The sequence below is a fragment of the Euprymna scolopes genome, chromosome 2, assembly GCF_053919585.1.
Source record: "Euprymna scolopes isolate OS-2025 chromosome 2, ASM5391958v1, whole genome shotgun sequence".
NCBI classification, from domain to species: Eukaryota; Metazoa; Mollusca; class Cephalopoda; order Sepiida; family Sepiolidae; genus Euprymna; species Euprymna scolopes.
The window spans coordinates 32,942,157-32,954,819 of NC_136483.1; the positions used below are offsets into that span (position 1 = coordinate 32,942,157).

Genomic DNA, 12,663 nt, shown 5'->3' on the forward strand with positions numbered 1-12,663 from the left:
AGCTAATTTTTATTATTTTATTTAAATACTATAAATTACTGTATCGTTGGAGATACCCAGGTTTTGTCCGTCTGCTCGTCCAGAAATTAGGAGATTAGAGTTACAATACTCTACACAGAGCCGACAGTCTTGGTTAGCATGGGATGACTAACTGGGACTAATGACCATCTGGAATATTGTAACTTGGGATTTTCCCTAATTCCCGGATGACCAGATGGATGAAATGTAGGTATTGCAAGCGGACACAGTAATGTATGGTATTTTAAATCAAATAATCCTTTGTAATATTGTAATTGTAATTTAGTGGTGAGTAATAAATTTTTGGAATGGTCCAAATGAAGGTAGTCATCGAAGGTCGGACTAATTTGGTTCTACCTAATATATTATTCTTTTCAAAAGAATTCATATCAACCTTGAAATGATTAAAAACATGATTCAATAAAAAATGATTCAATAAAAAATGATTATTCATTAAATATTTAAAAACAAAAAGTTTTAAATGTTCACAATCATTGTGGTATTTATTAAAATCTTCAGTATACATTCGTTGTACAAAAAAAAACATTAAATACAACCCTATAAATGCAAGTATTGTATGATCTGCCTCTTTTTCACCGGAATATATTAACCTCATTTCCAGGAGATTAAACGTAGGATAAGTTGTGATATTGAAAAGAATGCCTGAACAGCTCCGTCAAAGGTGGATCTCCTAGAACTACACAACAACAAAGTCACTAATTTATTTATTGCAGACTATTATACTGAGTATAAAAATCTGCAATTAATAAAATAATACTCATCTCAATAATGAATCCCAATTAAATAATATATTTTTAAAAAACAAAAAAACACTGTCGGACTTTTACACAGAAACTGGTGTAAGATAGGCAGCAGGCCAGGGGCGGCTTATGTATGTTATCAAACCCAAGTCTGATCTAAAATATTCAAAATAAATCTTTTTTTAAATCTGTAAAATACAGATTTCCGAGGCATCGGTAAAAATAAATATTATTGAATATCTGTGTCTAATACGTTTTAAAAAAAGAACAAGGAAATGGAAAACATTCATTTGTATGCTACTCCTAAAAAGAAGATAAATTGATCGTTTACATAACGCCCCCTTAATTTCACCGGTGATTTGTCCGCAGACATGCGAAATTCGAAAGTGATTTTGAAGCCTTTAAACTGTTAATTCAAAAGTAATTTCTGGCAGTTGCTCGAATTATAGTTTATGGGTCAAGTAATCAAGTAGTTTGTTTTTCTTTCTTTTTTAAATCAAAGAAAAGCAATATTTTTCGAGCACAGCACAATTGGATGAATATAATATATAAAATTACATTGACACACCGGTTCTCATTCGATCACCAAAGTTAAGCAATGTTGAGCCTTGCCAGTATCAGATAAGTGACCATTTGGGAATACCAGGCGCTGTATGTGATAAGACGACAATTCCCTGGAAAGAAAAACAAACTACAAAAATTAACATCACCATCTCACTTGATCAGGATATGCATGCGACTGCGACTGTGGACTGTTTGTAAATTTAATATTTCAGCGGAACTTCTTCCTTTAGAAGAAGTCGGCTCAATTCGTCCAAAGTGAATGCCATACCAGGTAATAATTCACTGTAAATTGTAAAGAATTTTCGGTGCAAATCTAAAATTCAACCCATTTGAAAAACAAAATCACGGAAAATCTATTGGAAAAATCTTGTAAAATGATCAAGTAGTTTTGTTTTTGTTTTAAATAAGAAAATCAAATCGTATGGGGGAAGCAAGAACTGTGCCTCACTCGTTACTTCCCCCTTAACAACCTCTCCAAAAATAGAGATCAAAAGTAAGTCTTGTAATGCCTACAATTTGGTATAAATCGCTAAAAATCGTAAAACATGATTTTCTATGTATAAAAAAAACTGATCAATTTACATTATTTTTGGAATACGATATTTTTATATAATGACGGGTACCCACATCATAAAGATTTTTCTGTGTTTTGTTTTGTTTTTTAGGTTGAATTACCGATTTTCTTCTTTTTTTTTTCAGATCTGCAGGTTATTGTGGTTTAAATAATTTACCTTTTTGAGCGGGGGGGGGGTAATAATCACCTTTGAATTTACGGATGGAGTAATTAAACCAAGCACACACTATAGTTTTATCGTGTCGAAAGAAATACATAATGCTACAGGAAATCGAAAATGGCAGGTACCAAATTAAAAAGTAATAATTTCATGGCAATGACAAAACAGATGGATAACAAATTAATATTAACTTTACAAAAACCATTAACAAAATATCGCTCGGCATTATCTCAAAACACTTTATTATCGTATAAAAGCATTATTTTCTTTAGGGGTGAAAGTATTTCCACTGTTTGAATGCATTCAAATTTAAAAATTATAACGGACCAATGAAATTGCAGTTTTTTGTTTATATATATATATTTTTTTTTTTAATATAAATAAACATTTATTTATTTAAATTAAATTTTCGACCTACATAAGAGTCTTCGTCAGAAAAATACAGACAATATTTTTTCTTTTTTTTTTATTACATTTTCACCTCAAACAAGGCACATTGCCACTTTGTTGTAGGGGGCTACTATCGGGGACATAAGCATCAGGGGTACTGTGTAGGAAGTTGGGCAGCGAGATGTCAGTTCACGTTGCACTTGAACTTCTGCATGTCAGTGCAGTCGGGGAAGTAGGGACCCGGAAGGGAATTCCAAAGTTTAGCTGTTCTGCGGAAGAAACTACTGGAGTAGAAGGCTCTCTTGCATCTAGGGATATCTACTGTGAAGGGGTGGGATTTAGCTGATTGTCTGGTTTGTCGGGGGTATTTACGTCGTGGGGGCACAAGTGCTTGCAGTTCGTCAGAGCATTCTCCGTTAAAGTACTTGTAGAACAGGCAGAGGGATGCAACATTTCGTCAATGGGACAGAGGCTGAAGTTTAGCTGACAGTTCAGGACCTATCAGATTGGCGACTCTCTTTTGAACCTTGTCTAGGAACGAGAGACTATTAGCAGATGCACCAGCCCAAATATGACAACAATACTCCATACATGGGCGAATGGTGGCCTTATAGAGGTACAGGAAACTTTCAGGCGTTAGTAGCTTTCTTTTATGCAGCATGCTGTTTCTCAGCCTTTTGTTCTTATCAAAACGACTGTGACAGCATGCCGCATGAAAATAGAATCAATATTGTCTGCAATTTTATGATAAAGACTCTTATATGGGTTCAAAATTAGTATTTAAATAAACAGGTACGTTTTTTAAAAAATGTATATTTTTATTTCATAATTTTATATTTATAAATTATATATATAATAATATATATAATTATAATTTATATAATAAATATATAATAATATATATAATTATAATTTATAATATTATTTATAATTATAATTTTCCCCATTCTTTATTTGTGCCAAAACCAAACCGTAGATTCCATGAACAAAGCTTCTTTCTTAGAAGTGCACGCCTGTGGAACTCTGTTCCGTTTGCTTGTTTCCAACCTGACTACAACCTGGATGTCTTCAAGTCCAACATAAACAAATTCCTGATAAACAGCCCCCTTAAGTAAGACACTTTATCAAATCTTCAATACTAACGTACTGTACGCGCAATAACCCTTATCACTGAGTGGCTTCCGGGCCTTGATAAGTGGTGACGGTGACCACCTTGTAAAAAAGAAATTATAATTTTATATTTATCAAAAAAAAAAATGCATTTTGACTGGTCTCTTAACCGCTATACTTCCCCCCCCCCCCCACAAAAATATATGTAGTCGTCTTTGGCAGAACTCGGATATGAGTAAACATTTTGTTCATAAGGATTGACCAACCCCAGCTATTACATGTTTTAGGTGATCTACGAGGCGCAACTTCGTGTCGCACACACTTCAGATGCGGCAAACATGTGGGTTCAGGAAGACATCTTGCAGCAGGTTACCGTACCGCCGGTACACCATTACGTGGAGGACCGCCTTGTCACCTACCCGCCAAGTGAGTTTATTCGGGGGTGTATCTCCCCCACTAACGTACCAACCAGGAAATTTGTTTAGTATAATTTAATGAAAACACATTATTACCACTGTTTCACTAACCATGAGAGGCCATTTTTCAATATGGTTGTGTGCTGATTGTTATTGATTTAATATAGTCATTTTCACCCATAGAGAGGCAAGTGAAATGAACTTTAAAGTAAATTATGTTTATTTCCGAACTAAAAATATAATTAAAAACTAATAATCGATTTCATCTAAAATGTGTGTATAAATAATGTATCCATTTCGAGACAGAGCTATCTCCCAAAATTACGATATAATATTCAGACATAATGTATTAGTAACTGTGTACACAAGATGCAGTCATCTTGAAAAATGGCCTCTCACGGTCTGTAAAACGATGATGATGATGATGAAATAATAATAATAATAATAATAATAATAAACGATGTTTTTATGACACCCCCCCTCCCGGTAAATCTAAATGTTTGGCCATTCTAGCGTTTTAAAGTAGTTTATTAATTTTTTACCACTAGCCCTAAGTCCAAGTGGCCCAATTATAAAACCACGCGTAATTGCCTAAAAATGTCTCCCACCACCAGAAAAAAAAAGGTTAACTGAAATGGCCCTGAAATGGGAAGATCATTTTACTTTATATTTATATATGAAACTGATCTCCCACTCTAAATTCTAAACCAATTATTTTATTTGTTTTTTTTTTTTCTGTCAAGTTTTGCAGAGTGTACATACGTAATCGGCTTAAGAAAGTAAAATCTTATTGGGGGAGATAATGTACAAAAAAAAACATTAAATATAATGGCTTTATGCAATAAGATGTTTTGAAATAGTGCCGAGCGGTATTTTTTAGAATTCCATTAATATTAATCGAAGCGTATTTTGCAGTATAGGCAACAAAACGAAAAAGTGGTCAAACAACACATAAATGTTACCAAAGGTAAAATAAGTTACTCTTCTACCTGCCCAGATAAGTTTTTTTTTTTTTAAATGTTTTAACTTATTTTAAAGCGTTTATTAGCGGACCTGAACGCAGATCACCCCTCACCCCAAGTTTTATTATAGTATGTTTTAGTATTTAGTATAGTTTTCGATGTTTGGGATGTTTATTTCGAAAGTCGTTCTTAACATAGGAGGCTGGAGGTATTTATACTATGCTGGGTTAGGTCGTAAAAAAAAAACAAAAAAAAACTGCAGAATACTGATTAAAATTATAGGGGGTGATTCTCGTTCAGGTTCACCCGAAAATTAAACAAAATAATGATAGAAATCCACCTAATTTGAACGATTATTGAGACTCCCCAGGTGATCGTTTCATGTAAGCCACATTTTTTTTTTTTTTTTTTTTTTTTTTACACACTTGCGTTTCAATGTAAATAAAAGCGTATATTGTCTAAACTGCAAAATGTGGCTTAAAAAGTAAATATGGACGGCATTTTAAAGCAAGCTTTTGGGATGATAGCAAAATTGGCGATGAATAAATGAATGAATGGATGCGTTCTGAGCGTGTTTTTCTTTCTTTCCTCAAATTTCAGTCCTTAGGACGTATCGGGTAGCAGACGAAATCTTTGAATCTGCCTGTGTGCTTAAGTGTTTCCCGTATCGACACCAATTGGCAAAATGTTCACAATTGTTGGATAACAAATCATAGTCTCCTTCCCCAAGTCGAGATTCGGCCCTCCGTATGATCTCACACATACCAAATGTCTCCGATTCGGCGTCATGTCGATTATCTAGTACGATCGGACTGTTGCCGGCAACTTTGGCGAGCCTTTCGACTCTGATGACAGCATCGGCGTGAGTTTTCGTGTCGGCCTCTCCACTGTAATGGTAAACGCGACCGAGTCCCGCGTAGACGGCGTAGTGATCGTAGCTACCACGATTAAAACGGAGAATACTTCCAATCGGGTAGGGTTCAAACAGTTGGCTAATTAGCAGGAAAGCACAGGTTACAAAGTTCATCTTTCTTTTACAGCGGAGGAGGGAGGTAGGGGGGCTTTTCCGGCAACTCAGATGATTTTTTAAGATTTTTTTTCTTAGCTTGAAAAGCAAAATACTTTTGAAGTCGTCTGTTTATGTTTTATTAATTATTATTTTTATTTTATTCATTTATTTATTATTTTTTGTGAAGGTAGAAAAATAAAGTTTTAGAAGATGCTATTTTCTCTTTTCGTTCTTCAGCGTTAATACCTGTTTTCTTTTACTTACTGCTTTTCTTGTAGGTTTCTGTATACTTGTTTTCAGTCATTAAGAATATACCATCTCTCACTTACAGATACAACAAGTAGTTACGCCGTTGTTTTAAATGTTGTTAAAAGGTTATTTTTATTTTCACTTTTAGTACTTTTCTTTCCTTGCGATAAAGAAAGAGTTTTGCGTTCTTTTCAAAAAAAAAAAATAAAATAAAAATAAAAGATTCAGAATGTCCGGAAAAATAGCAAGTTGAGCAAGAGATATGAAAAGCTAAACAGCTGCGGTTGATTTTTTTTTTTTTTTTTTTTTTTTTTTTAGAACCAACACATTCTTTGTCTATTTTTTCTTCTTTAAATATTTAACAACTGATGTCTAGAAGTATGGTGAAAGGGTGCAGAAAATGAATAAAATCACTATATTCTCCTGGACTTTCAGATCAATTAGCTAAAAAAATATGAGAGGTAAGGGAAGAAGCACTAAGCAGTCTTCGAGAAAGCATCTAAGTCTGAATGTTTAGTAAAAAAGAAAAAGAAAAAAAGCGTTTGTGATGATGATTCAAGATTCGGAAAAGATACAAATAATAAAATTCTTCTTTTCGGGGGGGGGGTCGACACTTATAAAAGCCAAGAGCCTCTCGAGGATAAGGGTTAAATATTTATTTCAAAAGATTCGGGGAAACCCCCGTTATCTTTATCGCCCAGCAATGTATTTAAATCCAGAAAAAAGGGGATAGAGTTTTGTAGATAGTCCTTGTTATCTTGTAGTCATCCACAAACGGTCAGTTTCGTAGTGACACAGACAGCTCTTCTCTTCGGTGTAGCTAGACACGCAAGCTGAAAGTAAAACGAGCTTTTTTTTTGTTTTTGTTTTGTTTTTTTGTTTTTGTTGCTGTTTATGTTTTTGTTTTTTCGTGTTTTTTTTCTCGGCAGTTCGGAGCGAGTCTTTTTCTACTCTTTTTTTTTTTTTTTTTAAGATGCCAACACACGACTAGTGACCACACCAACACACAAACACCACCAACACCAATTCTACAAAAATTAACAGTCCGTATCTTTTCCTTTTCCCCCGACCAACCTCTTCTCAATCATAGAAAACTTAATATAAATAAAAGAGCGATTGTTCTTTCTTTGTAACAACGCCTTAATCGGATAAAAATATCTCAGCCTCTCTATTCTTAACTACGTCTGCTCTATTCTCTCTATCAATCTAACTGCTCCTCCTACTAGAACTACTCGCCAGTATTGTCTCCCATTTTCGCACTGACTCATTTCCACGGAACACGTGGTCGCCTAACTTCGTTCGGCTTTTTTTCTTTTTTTTTTCTTCCTTGGGTCAATATTTCCATCACTCTGTTATTTACTCTAGCATGTATCTCCGGCGCTGCCCGGGAATAAACGAACCAATGTCTACTCCATACTCCAGCTTTAAAAACCATATTATCAGGGTTATATATATATATATATATATATATATATATATATATATATATATATATATATATATATATATATATATATATATATATATATATACTAGCTAAAGTACCCGTCATTCTATGGAGGTCAGGCGCAAACGAACACCCCATAATTTTATTATACCATATTTCTTCAAACTGAAACATAATTATCAAAGTATACTTACGCAGATAGATATGAAAAGTTTGTGCCTATTTCCATTCTATGGATTCCAGGCGCGAACGCAGGCACAACAATTTTATTATACCATCCCTATTTAAGTTAAAACATACTTATCAAAGTATTATTATGTACATCTATATCAAAAAATCTTGTAAACGTTTTTTTTTTTTTCAATTTTAAAATTTTTTTATTTCCATACTTTGTGGACCAGGCGCGTGCATAGACACCACAATTTTAATGAATCATCATTATGCCAGATCAAACATATCAATTCCTGTGTCTCGATACATCTTTTATCATTATATGTGATCAGTTTTCTATAATAGTCAACCATATAGGAGCCTATTTGTGACCAGACACACACACACATACGTTCAGCTTTATATTTTACTAGCAAAAGTACCCGTCATTGACTGGGTTCAAAAAAAAAGCCTACAAAAAATGGACTCTGATTTATTAAAGTATGATAGGTTATGAAAAGGATGGTTGTAAAGAGATAGCTTCGAATTTGGGGTATCAAAACCAAAGCAAAATATGATGAAAGTAAAAATAAAATAGATAAACCCCATAATTTATTATACCATACCTGTTCAAACTGAAACAGTAAACACTTATCACAATATTTTGTGGATCTATATTAAAAACCTTGTTAAACTTTGTGACATATTTCCATTCTATGGAGGTCAGGCACAAATGAACACCCCATAATTTTATTATACCATATTTCTTCAAACTGAAACATAATTATCAAAGTATACGTACGCAGATAGATATGAAAAGTCTTTATTAAAGTTTGTGCCTATTTCCATTCTATGGAGGCCAGGCACGAACGCAGACACAACAATTTTATTATACCATCCCCATTTCAGTTAAAACATACTTATCAAAGTATTATTATGTACATCTATATCAAAAACACTTGTAAACGTTTTTTTTTTTAATTTTTAAATTTTTTATTTCCATACTTTGTGGACCAGGTGCGAACGCAGACCCCACAATTTTAATGAACCACCGTTCTGCCAGATCAAACATACCCATTCCTGTGTCTCGGTACATCTTCTATTATTATATGTAATAAGTTTTTTAAAATAGTCAACCATATAGGAGCCTATTTGTGACCAGACACACACACACGTTCAGCTTTATATTGTGTGTGTGTGTGTGTGTGTGTGTGTGTGTGTGTGTGTGTGTGTGTGTGTGTGTGTGTAGTATTCCTGCAGAATACGAATTGTGCTATTTTTTATAGAATTTTAAAATTACATTTAGTGTTTACGGTAGGGTCTGCCAAACGATTGTGAAAAATGGACCGCATGTTTCCGTGACGTCAGATTTGTGTTAACTATAAGAACTATGGAAAAGCAGAAGCGACTTAATGATTTTTTAAAACCTTTGTTTATCTTCTTCAAACTGCAATTAATAATTAATCTTTGTTATAATTTTGTTAGGTTTTAAGATTTACATAATAGCGTTTTTTCGAATTAATATATACTATAATCAGTTGAATTGCCAAGAAAAAGAAACTTCGCAAACATTAATTAATTTTTAAAAGATTAAAACGATTAAAATTCCGTTATTTCAAAATGTTCTGTTACAACATTGATTTTTAATTAATTGTGTTTGAATATTTTTTAAATATTAAGTTTTAATATAAACATGACTCTTGTCAGCTATTTTATCGCCAGATTAAAACCAATTTGAAAATATTATTGCACAAATATTAAGCATTTTGTAGCCCCCCCCCCCTCATATTTTGTTTGTCTCTTTTTACCGAATAAAATATGGAACCCCGTAGGTAACCAAATGAACATTCAGTAAAACCGTATTTCATATTTAATATACAAATGTTTATAATATTATTAATCGTTAAACTGTGTAAATCTTAAAACCTAACAAAATTATAACAAAGATTAATTATTAATTGCAGTTTGAAGAAGATAAGCAAAGGTTTTAAAAAATCATTAAGTCGCTTCTGCTTTTCCATAGTTCGTATAGTTTAAACAAATCTGACGTCACGGAAACATGCGGTCCATTTTTCACAATCGTTTGGCAGTCCCTAAACTTCAAGGTAAATTTTTGTTCAATATGTGTATTTAAATTTTTAAAAAATAAATATTTTTTACTTATTTGAACTCTTATGTTTCATAATAAATAGAAATTTCGATAGATTTAAATATATTTTGTTCGAATTTCGAAAAAATAAATAGGGGGGGGGACACGCACTAAAAAATATTTCCCCTCAAATATTTTATGGAAACTGCATTTTATATGTAATAAATATCGAAAATTTCACGAAAATCTGACCATTAGTTGAGTTTTGCTAGATTTATTAAATACGTGTATGTTTTTACATTCGGAATGTCTACTACATTGGAACGTTATTTTAAAGCGCCAATTATGTAAACACGATTTTCGTCTCGCAATTTCATTATTTTCGTTCGATGAAAAAAATATTTTTAAATTATTACTGGTTTATTTTGCCCTTCTTTTAAATGGTACAAAAGTTATAGTGATAATATTAATTTATAATAAAGTTACATCTCTCCGATAGGTCCATAAGAGTAGTGGTTGATGGGCAGAAATCAGAGGCCTACAGTATTAATGCTGGAGTCCCTCAGGGGTCCACCCTGGGCCCAATTCTCTTCGTGATCTACATCAATGATCTCCCAAAACACATACTTAAATCATTCATTGACATCTATGCTGATGACACGACCATCTATGGCAACACATCAAAAGCCGTAAATGACAAGGTTCTCTCTGATTCTCTCTCCTCTGATCTTGAGCGCGTGGTACAATGGGAGAAGAGGTGGCTGATTTCTTAAATACAGGGCATACTGATGAGGTTTTCCAGGGTGTTGGAAAGCAATTCTCCTTCAGACAATGCTTAAGCAGTTTTGTAAGTATGGGGGCAATTCTGGTTAAAGCTTTTTCAACACTAGGGCCAGTTGTTTTACTGGAATCAAGGTTCTTGATTAGCTTGGCGACATCATGCACAGCTATTTGTATGTTGCATAGCATGTTGTCTGTTATAGGAGGAAATGCAGAGTTGATGGGCTTCGTCGCATAGGGTAGAATTAGCTGCAAAGTTCTTGGCAAATAGTTTGGCTTTGTCTGATGCTAACGAGATGACCTCAGATCCATTGATGATGTTTGGGATAGAACACATGCTTCTGTTCAGGATTATGTTTGCTATTTGCCAGAACTGGTGGGAACCAAGCCACTGCTCAGCTACTTTGGATTTAACAGACTGAGCATATAGCTCTCTTGCATTTTTTATTACTCTTTTACAGTGGTTGCTGGCAGTCCTGAAAGTAGCTTTAGTCTCAGTACATCTATTACGTTGGTAGCTATGGAAAAAGTGATTTCTGTGTACAATGGCAGCAGCACATTCTGGGGAGAACCATGGCTGGCTGTTAGGTTTTTGTTCGAATTTTTTGGATGGTATGAATGGGTCTATGCCTACAATTAACCATTCGGTCAAGTTTGATACTATAGAGGACACACCCTTTTTAAAAATGGAATGCAGAAGTAGATCAGATATAAATGTATGGAAGCAGGCGACGGATTTTCACCATATCGGTATCGTTTGAAGCTAGACCCTTCAGACGACAAATATCAAAAAAATAGCTAAAAACATTAATTCCTTCACCCTCAACTAGGCACTTTTCTACAAGGAGGGGTCGCTTTTTTGCAGATATTTTCGAAAGTTATTTCCTCTTTTCGATTGACTAGCCTTAATTTAAACCTTTTTTAATGTAAGGAACAAAATGTTTAAACAGACATAAGTATATAGAAGCTAGAAGTAACATTAAGAAAGAAATAGCGACAGCTAAGAGAGAATTTACTGAAACCACTAAAAAATGCATCGAAGCACAAAAATTAGGAACTCGTGACTTCTGGATAATCTACAACAGTGTAGTAAATAATGTGCAATCAACAATTCCTCCACTAACCAACAATCACGAGGTTGTTTGCTCAGCAACCGACAAGGCTAATATGCTTGCCAGCCGGTTTGCCTCAAACTCCACACTGGACCCTTCCAACCACCCCCTGCCTGATTTTCCTTTGCGGACAGATGCCACGCTAGACGATCTATAAATCACCTCTGCTCAGGTACACGCTATCATAAAAAACCTTGACACTTCAAAAGCATGTGGGTCTGATCTCATCCCAGCTGTGCTATTAAAAATGTGCTCAGCCGAAGTAGCTCCAGTTCTCTCCAAACTCTACAACAAATGCCTTAATGAATCTTGCTTCCCGGGTCATTGGAAAACTGCTTCTGTGGTACCAGTATTAAAGAATTCTGGCGAAAGAACTGACCCATCAAATTATCGCCCCATTAGCCTCCTCCCACTTTTCGCCAAAATATTTGAGACCATAATTAACCATGCTCTAGTCCATCACCTTACAGATGCTAAACTTCTGACTGACCAACAATATGGATTTAGACAAGCCCGTTCCACAGCAGACATCCTCACTGTAATCTGTGAACGCATATACCATTCACTGGACAAAGCGGGGGAGGGCAGAGCGGTAACTCTAGATATATCTAAGGCTTTTGACAGGGTATGGCATGAGGGTCTCCTCAGGAAAATTAAATCATACGGTATCACTGGTAGAATACTTAACATAATTAAATCCTTCTTAGATAAGAGAAAAATCTAGGTTGTCCTCGACGGTCATACATCTAAACAGTGTGATATAAATGCGGGAATGCCCCAGGGGTCTATCCTTGGACCTCTATTGTTCCTAATATTTATTAATGACCTCCCCGGCAATACTGCCTCTGAGATGGGTATATATGCTGATGACA

The 12,663-nt window shown here is 34.4% G+C and overlaps 1 protein-coding gene across 1 annotated transcript; it reads right to left on the minus strand.

Moving 5' to 3' along the window:
• Positions 1 to 3,763: 3,763 nt before the first annotated feature.
• Positions 3,764 to 7,601, minus strand: LOC145290626 (phospholipase A and acyltransferase 1-like). Its single transcript, XM_080136499.1, has one exon. It carries the CDS (start codon positions 5,980 to 5,982, stop codon positions 5,545 to 5,547), a length of 438 nt encoding a protein of 145 aa, XP_079992625.1. The 5' UTR covers positions 5,983 to 7,601; the 3' UTR covers positions 3,764 to 5,544.
• Positions 7,602 to 12,663: the final 5,062 nt, after the last annotated feature.